This window comes from Drosophila pseudoobscura, chromosome 2 (assembly GCF_009870125.1).
Source record: "Drosophila pseudoobscura strain MV-25-SWS-2005 chromosome 2, UCI_Dpse_MV25, whole genome shotgun sequence".
Taxonomy (NCBI): domain Eukaryota; kingdom Metazoa; phylum Arthropoda; class Insecta; order Diptera; family Drosophilidae; genus Drosophila; species Drosophila pseudoobscura.
The window spans coordinates 24,408,117-24,422,338 of NC_046679.1; the positions used below are offsets into that span (position 1 = coordinate 24,408,117).

The window sequence follows — 14,222 nt, forward strand, 5'->3', positions numbered from 1 at the left end:
AACAGTTTTGGCTGTTTGTTAGGATGCTCTCTCTCTCTCTCTCTCCGTTCTCCTAACAAATTTCTGCGAAAACACACATGCCCCAAGCAGATGTCACCGATGAATCTTCTTCTTTGGCCTGCCGTCTGTTTATCGCGCCGGAACGGAAAAGTTGATGAGCAAAAACCGTTTTAATTTCAAAGGTTCTCCGTTTGACATTCTATAAATCTGTCAGCATTGACAAGGCACAGCTGTCCGTCTCCCGCCCTCGAATTGGGATTCCTAATCGAACTAAATTGAATCACATGTCCTCTCGTTCTTCCGCTCCTCCTACTCTTGCGCGATAAGCTCGACAGGGTCTAAGGGTACCCGTTCCCGCAAACCCAACCCCCCACCTCCACCAAAAGCAATGCAGAGAGAGGCATCCAGCGGAAAACGGCTTTTGTGCGTAGGGGGTGGACGCCTAAGCCAGCGAAGCATAAATCTGCTCTCTGGCAAAGTGGATCCCTAAGTGACAGGATATAGTCAGAAGGGGAAAGAGAGTGGGATGCGAACAAGAAATAGAGGAAATACCAAAATGCCTCTTTTCAAAGATTATTGCAGATCTCGCTTTGAGTGGGAATGAGAAGGGAAGGAATAAATGCACTGCCTTCCGGCAGGAGGATTTTTTCGCCTGCTCTCATCGCATCTCATTACCAACTACTGCCGCACGACCTACCTTTAATTAATAAGACTTGCTCTCGGTTTTAGACACAGAAAGTTTTTTTTCTTGTTTTGGAAATGGAATTGTTTGATATTATACTTAGCCTGGATCCATTAGAACGCATCTTCATTTGCGAATTAATTGAGATCATACCTCCTGCGCATTTCCTTTAAAGAAATTAAATTATTTCCCAACAAAAAAACAATATTAAAAGCGAATCAACGACCCATTGACACGTTTAAGCTTACACGTTTTGCACCGTTTAAATACTTTAATATCGCTGCAATTGTATTACGATAATAAATCAAAGAGCTTTAACCATGCCCAATCAATGAATGGTTAAGCCCGCCCAAATGTATGGCGCAAAAACCATATTTATTGTATTTCCCACTCACTCTGGTAATCCGCAAATGAAATTAGCCCAAACGAAACGAAACCAGAGCCAGAATTTACATATTAAATAAATGAAATTATCAAATATAATTATATAATCGAAATACAAATCAAAATACTCTTTGGTTTCGGGTAATGCTTACAAAAGCAGAGAAGAAATGCATTTTGAATCGTATATAGGATGAACATTTGAGTCGATACGGTCGTCCGACTAGTCCCTAAAGAGTTAAGATTCAAGATCAGATCAATATATCAGGTAAATGCCACATGGACCACGCTTCAAAATGCAAGAATGTGCAAGGGTATTAAATGCTTCGATTCCGATGCCTCTTGTATTTCCTTCTTGCTTTTTCCTGAATTTTTGGGAGTTTTATTTCGCACTTTGTTCGGGAGTAATTAATGAGCTGTTCCGAAATCCTTTTGACCTTTAGCGGAGGTCATGTCTTGCGCGGGGATCCACTCCAGCCTCCATCTCCTTCATTCCATCCCACTCACCATCTCATACAAATTGTATCTACTTACCAACAGCAAGAGAAATTAATTTACGAGGTAAAACTTATTTGCGAAACCCTTTTTGCGCTCTAACGGATTGAGGGCGGTTGCCGGATAGGGTGAGAGAGGGTGGCTTGGAGGCGGGGCAGTAGTCCATTGAAGCGTTTAAATTGCTGTCAACAAAAGGCAAACAAATAAATAAAAGCCAACATCCTCCAAAGGCGGTGGATGGAAAAGTGACAAAGCGGGCGGGGAGCGCACAACAAATATGTATGTCGACAAATAAGGGACAATAGAGGGGAAATTTACAAGGTAAGGAAATGGAAGGTGGTCCTCTAAGAGAAGAGGGAAGACCCTCAAATGACCCAAGGAAACCAAGACGAAACGTGCGCCGAGTAGAATGATTAACACCTTGTGGATGGCGCTGGAATGGCTACTGTTGCAGGAATAGGACCTATGGCATTAACGGGCACCTCTACGTGGAGAAGAAGGAGTGGCTGACTGGGTTAAGATAACACGCAAAATATGCCAGACACTGGCCGCAGATAGCGACATGCTTTAATTATGAGCTTGTCAAGGTCTCGACTGCCTACATTCACCACACAGCTTCAACCCACACCCACACCCACGCCTACGCCAACGTCCCCCTCAAGGTCAATGGAAAATCTGTGAGTGGCAGCACAAACGAGGTAAACTGAATGCTCCACGCTCCTGTCCGGCTGACGTGGCAAGCACACAAATGGCACATCAGCAGCGGTGCAGGCGAGCGGGAAATGGAAAATGGGAGGCACGCGCAGGACATGCAAACAAATCGAAGAAAAGGTGGATTCAAGATGAGATCCCGGCCATCCGTGGAATACTCACGGCTGGGTGTACTCTTCAAAGGCGAAGGATAGGGCAAATGTCTTTAAGCACTGATCAAAGATGGTGAGAGGATCGTCTTTGAAAATCTTAAATACCAATGCTTCTTAGACATTGTTCTATATTGGGATAAATCCCCTTTGATCCAAAACACATCATTCGATTTTCTTACCCAACCGAAACCCAAATTCCGAACGCCCGATTTGGATGGGATTCGGAATTATCCTTTCGAGAAAGAGCAACCAAATGGAAATCAGCACGAAAGCATGTGGCAAGGCCATGTATGCGGAGCATGTCGGTTGGTGGTGGCGAAGTGGGCAGGGGATAAGTTGCGGCCAAGGACTCTTCAATTGAGTTAACCATGGACTATAAATAGCCGAGTGCCGGGAGCCGAGCATGCATGCAAATGGCAGAAAAAAAACACACATCTCATCAATAATGCAATTGGTACTGAAACAAATACAGAAACGGAAGAAGAAGGAGGACCATAAACAGACACAGCTCGAGATTGAGATACAAATACACATGGACGAGGAGAGAGATATACAGATACACTTTGAGTTTGATATGTCAACTAATCCGCACTTTTATTACGACTACAGATGGAACAACGCCTGTCAGGCCCAAAATACCCAGACGCGAAATTTCTATTTCGACTCGACTTTCAGTTCTGGCCAAGAATAAAAACCTTTTTAAAAGGTACTTAAACCAACCTCGTCTGCCAACTGTCATCTGCCATTTCTATCGTCCTCCATCTGCATCCTCCAGTGAAAACCTGCAGCTTAAAGAACGATATTGTTTGTTTTTTTTAATGTCTATTGTTTCAATTTCAATTATCAACATTACAAGTTTCAGCCTCGGCGTCCACGAATCTCTGACCTCAGCTCCTCGCCTTGGTTTGGGAAAAATTTATTTTGTTCTGGCCCCAGAATATGTCGGCACAAGGTCCTGTCGATCACACAGTCGCCGGCTTTTCTACCAGGTAAGCATAAGTGAGGTTAGGTAAGGAAAGACCAACTTTTACAACTATTTTGTAATTTATAATTAAATTCAAAATTAACTAAACCAAAAGTAAATTCAGGTAAAATGTTGCATGCAGTGTGTCGTATCGGAAAAGACCAGTATTTAGCACTGTATTTAGTACTAGGGGTGTGGCTCGTTCTCGCTTGCCTCTCGCTGTTGGCTCTCTCGCAGTGCATAGCGCTTCTGATACTCCTCCATACGCTGCTTCATCCTAGCCAGCGACTCTTTGTACTCTATAGCCTTCTCTTCTGCGTAGAGCCTGTGGTTTTGGGCAGTCTGCATGGCCTGCTGATGGTGACCTTGCATAACAGCAATCCGATCCTGCCAGTATTTCTCCACCTGCATGACCTGCAACTTTTGCGACTCCCACTGTTCCAACACGGTCTTCATCGATTGGCGCTCGGAATCAATTTTGGAAAATACATCGTCGAAGCCGTGCTGAAGGTCGGCTATGAGTCGTTCTTTTTCGCGACACTTCCCCAGAATGCTTTTTAGTTCAGCATTCTTAGCGGCACGCTCCTCCGTAATGGTGCGCATCAGCAGCTCCACTTCCTTCAGGCGCTGTTCATACTTGCCTTGAAGACATTGGTACTTCTCCCCTGCCTTTCGCATCTGAGAAGATAAGCTCTTAGACTCCTCCGCAATTTGATCGCCACATCGCTGCTCAATCTGCTTGATGTGCTCGTAGGTGAGCTCTGTCGAATTCGTTGACGCCTCCGTAGTACCATCGAAACTCTGGCAGGTCTCTGAAGTATCGCGGGGAGTGACCGACTTATCAACATTTTTCTGCTGTTTAATGTAGTCCTTAAGCTGCTCGACGTTCGTTTTGAGCACAGAGACATCGGCTGTTAAGAGATTACCTTGATCCACATTCCCCAAATGTTCTTTGATTATGTTTGCCTGCCTTTTGTTTGTCTTCTGTAGCTTCGCCATTTCAGTCTCAGCCTTTCTAATACCTTTCGATTTTTCAAGACATTTGCTGCAATTAGCGGACATCTCTCGCTCCCATCTTTTCTGCAAGTCGTCGAGCTCTTTCTGAAGATTTTCCTTCTCTATCTTGAGCACGTTGACCAGCTGCTCTGAGTTGATTTTATCGGATTGCATATTTCGCTTGAGATTGGCATACTGTTCACGAAAACACTCATTTTCACGAGAAGTCTCCGCGTGCAGTTTTGACAGCCGATCCAACTTCAGTTTTGCTTGAACTAACAGATCACGTTTGCGATCCATGTCCAGGCGAAGCTCATTTGATTTGGCCCGCTTAACAGTCAGCTTCCACTTATCCAGGATCAGCCGATAACATTTCTGTCTGAGATTTCCGTTATCTTGGTTCAGTTTCAGCACTTCAGCTTGAATCCCTTTGATGTGATTGCCGCTCTTCTCGTTGCGCTCCCTTAGAGCATCCCGCTCTGCTATTAACGGATGAATTTGCTGCTGAAGTTGCGAATAGTTTGTGGCCTTTTTCTGTAGTTCACTCAGTTCTTTTTGCAGACACGAAATGCGCGAATCCTGGCGCGTTTTTTCCTCGCTTAAAGCGGTCAGTTTCCCGAGGGACTGACTATCCTTCGAGCGAAGCAGGTGCAGATCCCTGTCGCGCTCCTTCAGCAGCTCTTGTAGCTTGATAATTTCATCCGTCGTCTCTTTGGGATTACCTAGAGCCCGATGAAGGCGAGTCATGCGATCGTCGTGACTGAGGCAAGCGGTGACACCCTGCGGTGTTTGATTCTTTAGCAATAGAGCATCGATCGAATGCAGCCTAGCCTGAGCACAATTGGAATGGTTACTCAGGAGGCCAACAGTGTGCTCAAACGATGCGATCTTGGCCTCCAACTCCATAACGTACTGCTGCTGGTGAATCTTCTCTGACTCCAGTTGGCTGCATCGGCTCTGGGCCAAGCCGAGAGACCCCTTCAGCTGATGGCAATGTGCCCGATGATGTTGATTCAACTCTGCGATGGTTTGCTGCAGCTGGCCATTGCTCTGCTCCAGACGTCTTTTATAATCCCGCAGCTTCTCCATGCCGTCTTCCTGGTTCATGCACATCGCCTGCGAATCCACCAGTATGTCCTGCGATTGCTGCATCTCTTGGAATGCTCGCTTCAGTTGCTCCTCTAAGATGCTCCGGCGGTTCTCCCCCACATCAAGCTTTTCTCGATTATCGGTAGCTTGCTGGGCCAGGGCTTGTGGCTTGTGAGACTTGGAATGGAGCTGCTTTTCTAACTTTTTCATTTGCTCCTGTTGTATGCTGCAGCACTGAACGCTAATATCTGACACCGAATTCGCGGTTGAGAAGCATGTGATATCTTCATCGGCACCCTCGTGGCTCAAATGGCTCTCGCGCTGTCTAGCCATGCCAATCCGTAAAACATATAACGAAAATTTTAGTATTGTTCAATGAAAATTTTATTTTACTTCAAATTGTAAAAAATGTGTAAAAATTGCTTACTAAAAACAGAATGAAACTGTTCGGTCAACAAATCTGACTGTCTGAATATTCATTTGAGTCAAACTTTTTTTTTTAAGGCTCGGCCAGCCTGCTTCTTTTTTCTGCAAAATGTAAATGATCTCAGTAATCTGATATCGGATTATTGGTTTTTTTTTAACTCGGGACATGATTACTCGAGATGTAGATGTATATATGTAACAGCCAAAAGTAAGCGATTTGGCTGAGTCCCTGATTTGGCTGATGTCCCTGAGACACACTGTGATTACACTGAATCAAGTGTTTTTCCAATTTTAGCCAAGCTTCCCTCCGGCCCCACAAGTGCCGTCAAACCCTGGCATTCACATGCATTTTGAAGATACGAGATACGATACCATATGTATTGGGATCAGATCGGAACGTTATCTAGCCAAAAACGGGAAAACGATTTCCAGTGACTGACTCCCCTACCACGCGCTCGCTTTCCCTCACACAATCTCATTTTCATCCTTTGTAAAGGCGACAGTGAGCGGGGCGATCTTTTTAAATATACTTGTAACAGTGACATATCACAGAAGTCTGGATCCAAAACATCGTTGCCCTAGCTCTTAGAGTCTTTGAGCACTATGCGCTAATAGGGACAGACGGACGGACGGACAGACAGACAGGGCTCAATCGACTCGGCTATTGATGCTGATCAAGAATATATATACTTTATGGGGTCGGTAACATAACTCCCACAGATCTACGCTGCTTCTCTAAATTAGACCTTAAGCTCTTCAATGGAAGCTTAAGCTACGTCACTCTTATAATTAATCTCTTATCTTGTTTTAATAAGAAGAGTTAATGTTAAACGCGAAGGCAATACTTCGCAAGCTGCTCGCTGTAGTTTTAGAGTCACTGGCCATTGGCCACTACACCACAGTTGAGGAGGCGGTAGTTTTAACTGGCGAGGCCTAAACAGAAGAAGGACTGCTGTTAATAGGGTGAGCCAACTCGTCTAGATACCACGGCTGAAATAAAAACCGGCGCTAACTTTGCATTGAACTTTTTAATAGCATTGCTTTGACAGAAATTGCGGGCAAGTACTGGCTCTCCAACCTTAAACTCTATTTTTCGATTGCGTATATTATATCTTCTAGCATTTTGTTCATATGACTCTTTCACCTTTTTCTTTGCCGATTCGCGAATGGTTTGTAGTGCTTCCGGATAACTAATGCGGCTATCCTCCGATATGTGTTAGACCAAAAGGCATAACTTTGTATTAATAGAGCGGTCGGTTAGTTATGGTAAACGCGGTGTATTGGCGTGAAGACTCCTATATGGAGTCCCAGTTACGTATTTGGCAGGTGGCAATCGACTGAGTATCCCATCTATATGTGGAAGAGGGTATGCGCCTTTTCGGGTATATTTGTTGATCTCTCGAGAATCAAGGCATAACCTATTCTTGTTCCCTTTCTTTACTAGGACTCAATTGCTACTCCATGGACCTTTTGAAGGTTCTATCACGCCAACTTAATCATCTTCTCCACTTCTTCAAACATCACTTTCCCTTTCGCGGGTGAAATGGGCCAATGTCGTTGTTTGACGGGTACTTCGGCATTGATTACCATAGAATGTTGTATTAGGTGTGCACGACCTACTCCGTCGCATTAATATGACGGGAGGTTCTTATTACCGCCTCTAATTTTTTCCTTTGTTCTTCATTCAGAGAATGCATTTAGGGGTTTACTTCGTAAACATGGCGTCTCTATTCTCCAAACAGCTCACAGTTCCTTCTCGGGTCAATAATTGGGATAGAAGACCGAAATCTTTCCAAAAGTCAACACCTAAATAAACATATTGTTTTAAATCTGGAATGATAAAGAACTATACTTACTTAAATAGGAATTCAATCAGAACCACCAATTTGGACACTACGGTACAAGCTTCGTTGCTGGCAGTTCATATGGTTCCCAAACACTTCTGAGATTGTGGGTGATGTGCTAAAGAGGTTGCTGCCCTTCCCACCCAAACAACTAATGGTTGATCCTGAATCTAGCAAAGCTTGATAAGTTTGCCCTTCGAACATTATCTCCGTGTACAATCGGTTATCTGAACTCAGAAAAACTGCTGAGACTAAACGTTTTCGAACAGATTGGACCATTTTCCAGAATGCTCGTATCGTCGATCGTTTGGGTTTAACTATCAATTTAACTACATATTCACATTTTCTGAATCCAACTCTTTACTCTTCATCGTTTGAGTCGCTACATCTATACCTGTAACAATATTGTGTAGTATCATATCCGGTTTTACGTCAACTACCCCTTTGGAAAGACCTCTTAAGGTAGTTGGGTTACTTGCGTTTAGTTGCAGTTCTTGGTCGGATGTACTGACTTAGCCTCGGTCGGTACATCCCGTTTCGAGTTTTTCGCTGAGTTACATTTGACGCATCGAGGTTTATAAATATCCTTAGCACCAAAACCATAGCAGAAAATTCGCCTTTCTCCTAAACAATCATCAAAACGATGCCCTTCCTGGCTTCAGTTCCAGCATACTAGTTTCTGCGAAACATCTTCTTCCTCCTCTTCTTCGTTATCCGTAAGTATTTGCCGAATTTACCTCGTGGAAAAGGGTTATGGTTGTCTTTACAGAAGTTTTCAGAACTTAAGACGCCAACTGGCTAAGATATTAGCGGTCTTCCCAGGAGCCTGTTAGAGACATTTGGGTGTGGAAATCCAATTTCCCTTCCGTTTGCTGAAGACAACGAGTTGTATCAGTTTCCTGATATACTAGACTCGTGATTTTGCCTAGTCGCTTGCACAGGCGTGCTATCTGAAGCTATTGTCATCCTACCTAACTGTCCGCGTAGAATATGAACTCTCATATTTCCTTGGAGTCCTTGGCTTTATCAAAAGATAGTCTAATGAATTATCTGAACTTCAAAAACAATTCCTTATCTTTGCCCTGCTCGGTCTTAATTGGCCCCTTCACGTCATCTTCCTTCTTATGAGAGCCGGCTGCGTCTTATTAATTTGCACTCTCTTGAAAGACGAAGGACTTGTCATGGAATTCTTTTTCTCCATAAACTTCTCCTAGGCGATGTTAAATACTCGGGCCTCATTAGCTATGTTAGAATTGCTGTCCAATGCCGCCCGACTAGGCACTACGTTCCTCTCCATCCTCTCTGTCCTTCAAACTACTCTGACCATGAATTTTTCCGTAGCCTTTGCCGCGATTACAATACATTTTTCCTCTGATACTTGTGCTTCGAAAATCATTGTGTTAACGAACTTGCCAGGAAGCAATCCACCTGAAACTGTTCATGAAGAAAGTTATAGGCTCCGAGGATGTTGTCGTGATCTTCAGCGACAACCAATGCACTGGCGAATCAACCAGAATTCGTCATCACTTTACACGCGAACTAGTCTATAAGAAAGAAATCAACCGAGAAGATAAGAGCAGATGTCTATGGTCTACCAACGAGAAAACAAAATGAATGTATTTATTTACGTTTTCACTCTCCTTCTCGCTGAGTGCTGGCAGCAAATACATAATCGCTTGTTGATCTTCTCTAAATAAGTACCAGCGAACCAGGTCCGGTCCTGCTCGCTCTAAGCGGATTTACATTACACAACACTTTGTGGGTTCTCTCTCGGGGGATCACAGCGGAAACCTTTTCATTGAGATCTTAGTGAAAGTATGCGCTGATTGAAATGTCCTCATCGATCTTTTTCGTTCTTTACCTGTCGCACGGACGTTTCGTAGTGTTGATCCCCTCTCAGTGCTGGCCCCAGGATATGTCGGCATAAGGTCCTGTCAATCACACAGTCGCCGGCTTTTCTACCAGATAAGGACCAGTGAGGTTAGGTAAGGAAAGACCAATTTTTACAATTATTTTGTAATTTATAACTAAAATCAAAATAAACTAAACCAAAAGTAAATTCAGGTAAAATGTTGCATGGAGTGTGTCGTATGGAAAAGACCAGTATTTAGCACTGCATGTAGTACTAGGGGTGTCGCTCAATCTCGCTTGGCTCTCGTTGTTGGCTCTCTCGCAGTGCATAGCGCTCCTGGTACTCCTCCATACGCTGCTTCATCCTAGCCAGCGACTCTTTGTACTCTATAGCCTTCTCTTCTGCGTAAAGCCTGTAGTTTTGGGCCGTCTGCATGGCGATTTGGTAGCGCTGATGCGAGGACTGCATGGCCTGCTGATGGTCACTTTGCATAACAGCAATCCGATCCTGCCAGTATTTCTCCACCTGCATGACCTGCATCTTTTGCGACTCCCACTGTTCCAACACTGTCTTCATCGATTGGCGCTCGGAATCAATGTTAGAAAATACATCGTCGAAGCCGTGCTGAAGGTCGGCTATGAGTCGTTCCTTTTCGCGACTTTTGCCCAGAATGCTTTTTAGTTCGGCATTCTTAGCGTCCAGAATTTTCGTGGACTGAGCACGCTCCTCCGTAATGGTGCGCATCAGCAGCTCCACTTCCTTCAGGCGCTGTTCATACTTGCCTTGAAGACATTGGTACTTCTCCCCTGCCTTTCGCATATGAGAAGATAAGCTCTTAGACTCCTCCGCAATTTGATCGCAACATCGCTGCTCAATCTGCTTGAAGTGCTCGTAGGTGAGCTCTGTCGAATTTGTTGACGCCTCCGTAGTACCATCGAAACTCTGGCAGGTCTCTGAAGTGTCGTGATCAGTGGCCGTCTTACCCAAATTTGTCTGCTTTTTAATGTATTCCTTAATCTGCTGGACGTTCCTCTTGAACACAGTGACATCCGGTATCAAGAGATTACCTTGATCCACATTCCCCAAATGTTCTTTTATTATTTTTGCCTGCCTTTTGTTGGTCTTCTGGAGCTTCGCCATTTGAATCTCAGCCTTTCTAATAACTTTCGATTTTTCAAGGCATTTGCTACAATTAGCGGACATCTCTCGCTCCCATCTCTTCTGCAAGTCGTCAAGCTCTTTCTGAAGATTGTCCTTCTCTATCTTGAGCATTTTGAGATGCTCTAAGTTGATTTTATCAGATTGCATATTTCGCTTGAGATTAGCATACTGTTTGCGCTGCTCCTCGAGTTCTTTGGCAACGTCGCTTAGCTTGCTCAGCTCGTAGTTGAGAATATCATTTTTCCGAGAAGTCTCCTCGTGCAGTTTTGACAGCCGATCCACCTCTAGTTTTGCTTGAGCTAACAAATCACGGTTTCGATCCATCTCCAGACGAAGTTCATCTGATTTGTCCCGCTTTGTAGTCAGCTTCCAGTTATCCTCCATCAGCCGATCACATTTCTGCCTAAGAGTTCCATTATCTTGGTTCAGTCTCAGCACTTCAGCTTGAATCCCTTTGATGCGATTGCCGCTCTTCTCGTTGAGCTCCCTTAGAGCATCCCGCTCTGCTATTAACGGCTGAATTTGCTGCTGAAGTTGCGAAAAGTTTGTGGCCTTTTTCTGTAGTTCACTCAGTTCTTTTTGCAGACACGAAATGCGCGAATACTGGCGAGTTTTTTCCTCGCTTAAAGCGGTAAGTTTCCCGAGGGACTGACTATCCTTCGTGCGAAGCAGGTGCAGATCCCTGTCGCGCTCCTTCAGCAGCTCTTGTAGCTTGATAATTTCATCCGTCGTCTCTTTGGGATTAGCTAGAGCCCGATGAAGGCGAGCCATGCGATCGTCGTGACTGAGGCAAGCGGTGACACCCTGCGGTGTTTGATTCTTTAGCAATAGAGCATCGATCGAATGCAGCCCAGCCTGAGCCCATTCGAAGTGTTTAGTCAGAACGCCAACGGTGTGCTCAAACGATGCGATCTTGGCCTCCAACTCCATAGCGTACTGCTGCTGGTGAATCTTCTCTGACTCCAGTTGGCTGCATCGACTCTGGTCCATATTGAGAGACCCCTTTAGCTCATTTATCTTGACATCCTTTTGCAGTAGCATGGCTTCAAAGTCCGACTCCAGGGCTTTGTATCGTTTAGTGATTGCTTCGAATTCGGTATGTTTTCTGTCCAGCTTTTGGCACTGTGCCCGATGATGTTCCTTCAACTCTGCGATGTTCTTCTGAAGCTGGCCACAGCTCTGCTCCAGACGTCTTTTATCCTCCCGCAGCTTCTTCATGCCGTCTTCCTGGTTCATGCACCTCGCCTGCGCTTGCTGCATCTCTTGAAATGCTCGCTTCAGTTGCTCCTCTAAGATACTCCGGCGGTTCTCCCCCTGCTGGGCAGAGGTATGTGGCTTGTGAGACTTGGATTGGAGCTGTTTTTTTAACTTGTTAAGTTGCTCCTGTTGTATGCTGGCTGGAGCGCATTTAACTGACACCGAATTCGCGGTCGTGTAGCTTCTGATATCATCATCGTCGCCCTCGACATCAAAGAAATCGCTCTCCGCCCAGTCGTCCATTTTTTCGTTCCCTTGTTGCTTATCCTCTTGAGGGTATTTCCCTTTATTCGGCTCTAGGCTCAAACTCCCATTCAAGTCTTCCGCCTCTTTCAACTGGCTCTCGCGCGGTGTAGCCATGTCAATCCGTAAAACATGCAACGAACATAGTTATATTGTTCAATGGAAATTTTATTGTTCTCTAAATATATTTATTACGCCGTATTTTAGTTGTATAAAAATTGTTTACCAAAAACAGAATGAAACTGTACGGTCAACAAATCTGTCTGACTAAATATTCGTTCGAGTCGATTGTAAGTAATTCAAATTTTTTGTTTAATGCTCGGCCAGCCTGATTTATTTTCTGCAAAATATGAGTGATATATGTTAAGCTGGATATAACGCCCGAATGGTAATTCGTTCGCTACAGCGAGAGAGATGTAAAATTCGAAAACAAATTCAATTATTTGGAATGTGGATAAGCCAAGTTCAATAATTAACATTAGAAGTTAACTTGGGATTGTGCTGCCTCTATCTATATTTCCCATCGCTGTTGTGGAGTCTGAGATGCGCAGTCTGTCCAGTCTTTTCCTTGTCCATTCCATATGCTTTTTGCTAGCAGCGATAATTTCCATTATTCCTGACAGCTAGTTAGATTCGAGGTGTTGTCCAAAGAATGTCTGAGGACTTGGTTTGAATGAAATTGATTGAGAAAAAGTAAAGCCTATATTTGTTGCAGTATCTGTTTCAGAAGCAGCTGGCAATGATTTTCCTCTCATTTGTTTAGTCGCTTCCGTTGGAGAAATTAAACCTTTCTTGAACGTCCTGACTCCAACTAGTCCCGCTCTCAATGGCCTGAGGTTGGTTGCCTGAAACGAAGGGACAGTATTTTAGAAATTTCCATCCATTTTCTCTCTTCTCACTTCCTTACAATCTGCCTCTCCCTTATATACATTTCCCCTCTCTTTCTCTTTGAGTGCTGGCAGGACGAACATAATCGCTTGTTGATCCTTTCTAAATACCAGCGAACCGGGACTAGAACTGGGACCAGCGGGAGTATGTCGTCCGGTCCGGCTCGGCCAGCACCGGGTGACATAATCAAATCAATAATTTATGAGTCCACTTCGCTCTAAGCGGATTTACATTGCCCAACACTTGGCGGGTCTCCCTCGGGGGATCAGAGCGGAAACTTTTTCGTTTTCTTTTCTGGCAGGGTATTTGAAAACGAAACAGAATCAGAAACTGATATCAATTAGGGGAAAGTGAGAAGTTTGGTTGTCTGTCGAATTGGCCAACTTTTGACTGGCGGAATGTGGGGGAAAGAAGGAGTGGGAGGATTCGCTAAGAGTGGGAACAGGAGGAAACGACTACGCGCACACTCCGTTCGCTGTGGATGTGGATGATAATGCGAGTCAGCTAAGCAGGAAACGTGCCACAAAAAGTAACCCTGCCACCACCAAAGGGGCTAACAGTGCCCGCACAATATGTTACAGTCCACACTCCGCGACAGGGGAAATAATTGCAAAGCAAACAAAAGGAAAGCCGAATCAGAAACAGTGACGAGACAGAGAAACAGCAAACGAAAAATCATAAAAACTGTCGCGGTTCTCTGCTGCGGCTGCTGTCCGCTCCGCTGCTTAGCCGCTGCTCACTTTGGGATGGTTGCCATTTGTCCATCATCCATCCAGAAGCAGAGGAAGAGCAGAGGTCCGACAGAAACAGCAGCAGAGATGGCAGCAGAGCAGAGCAGAGAAGCCAGCGTCAGCTTCTAAGACGCTGGCAGAGGAGCAGCAGATTGAGAAACAAGCCGCTCCAGTCGATTGCTTTTGTTTGTTTGCCAAAAGAGAAGCGACGGATAAATAAGGAGTGGAATGGGGACTCTGGACAATTGACTTTACATTCGAAAATGGTCGAAAATTGCTTATGTTACACGAATTCAAGTATTATGCAGTGGCCACCCTGTATGTTGGCCATTATGCGATTTGACTAATTT

At 44.6% G+C, this 14,222-nt stretch overlaps 1 protein-coding gene across 2 annotated transcripts; it reads right to left on the minus strand.

Annotated features, from left to right (window-relative positions):
- Positions 1 to 3,446: 3,446 nt before the first annotated feature.
- On the minus strand, positions 3,447 to 12,528 carry LOC6897697 (protein Hook homolog 1-like). Of its 2 annotated transcripts, none has more exons than XM_002137787.3 (2): positions 10,078 to 12,528; positions 3,447 to 3,750 (listed from the first exon to the last, which is right to left on the minus strand). In XM_002137787.3, the coding sequence occupies exons 1-2, from the start codon at positions 12,368 to 12,370 to the stop codon at positions 3,572 to 3,574; spliced, it is 2,472 nt and encodes an 823-aa protein (XP_002137823.3). In that variant the 5' UTR covers positions 12,371 to 12,528; the 3' UTR covers positions 3,447 to 3,571. The 2 variants fall into 2 exon arrangements, with proteins under 2 accessions (XP_002137823.3, XP_033241754.1); XM_033385863.1 differs by lacking the exon at positions 10,078 to 12,528 and adding an exon at positions 4,326 to 5,931 and having other exon boundaries at positions 3,447 to 4,283.
- Between the last annotated feature and the right edge of the window lie 1,694 nt (positions 12,529 to 14,222).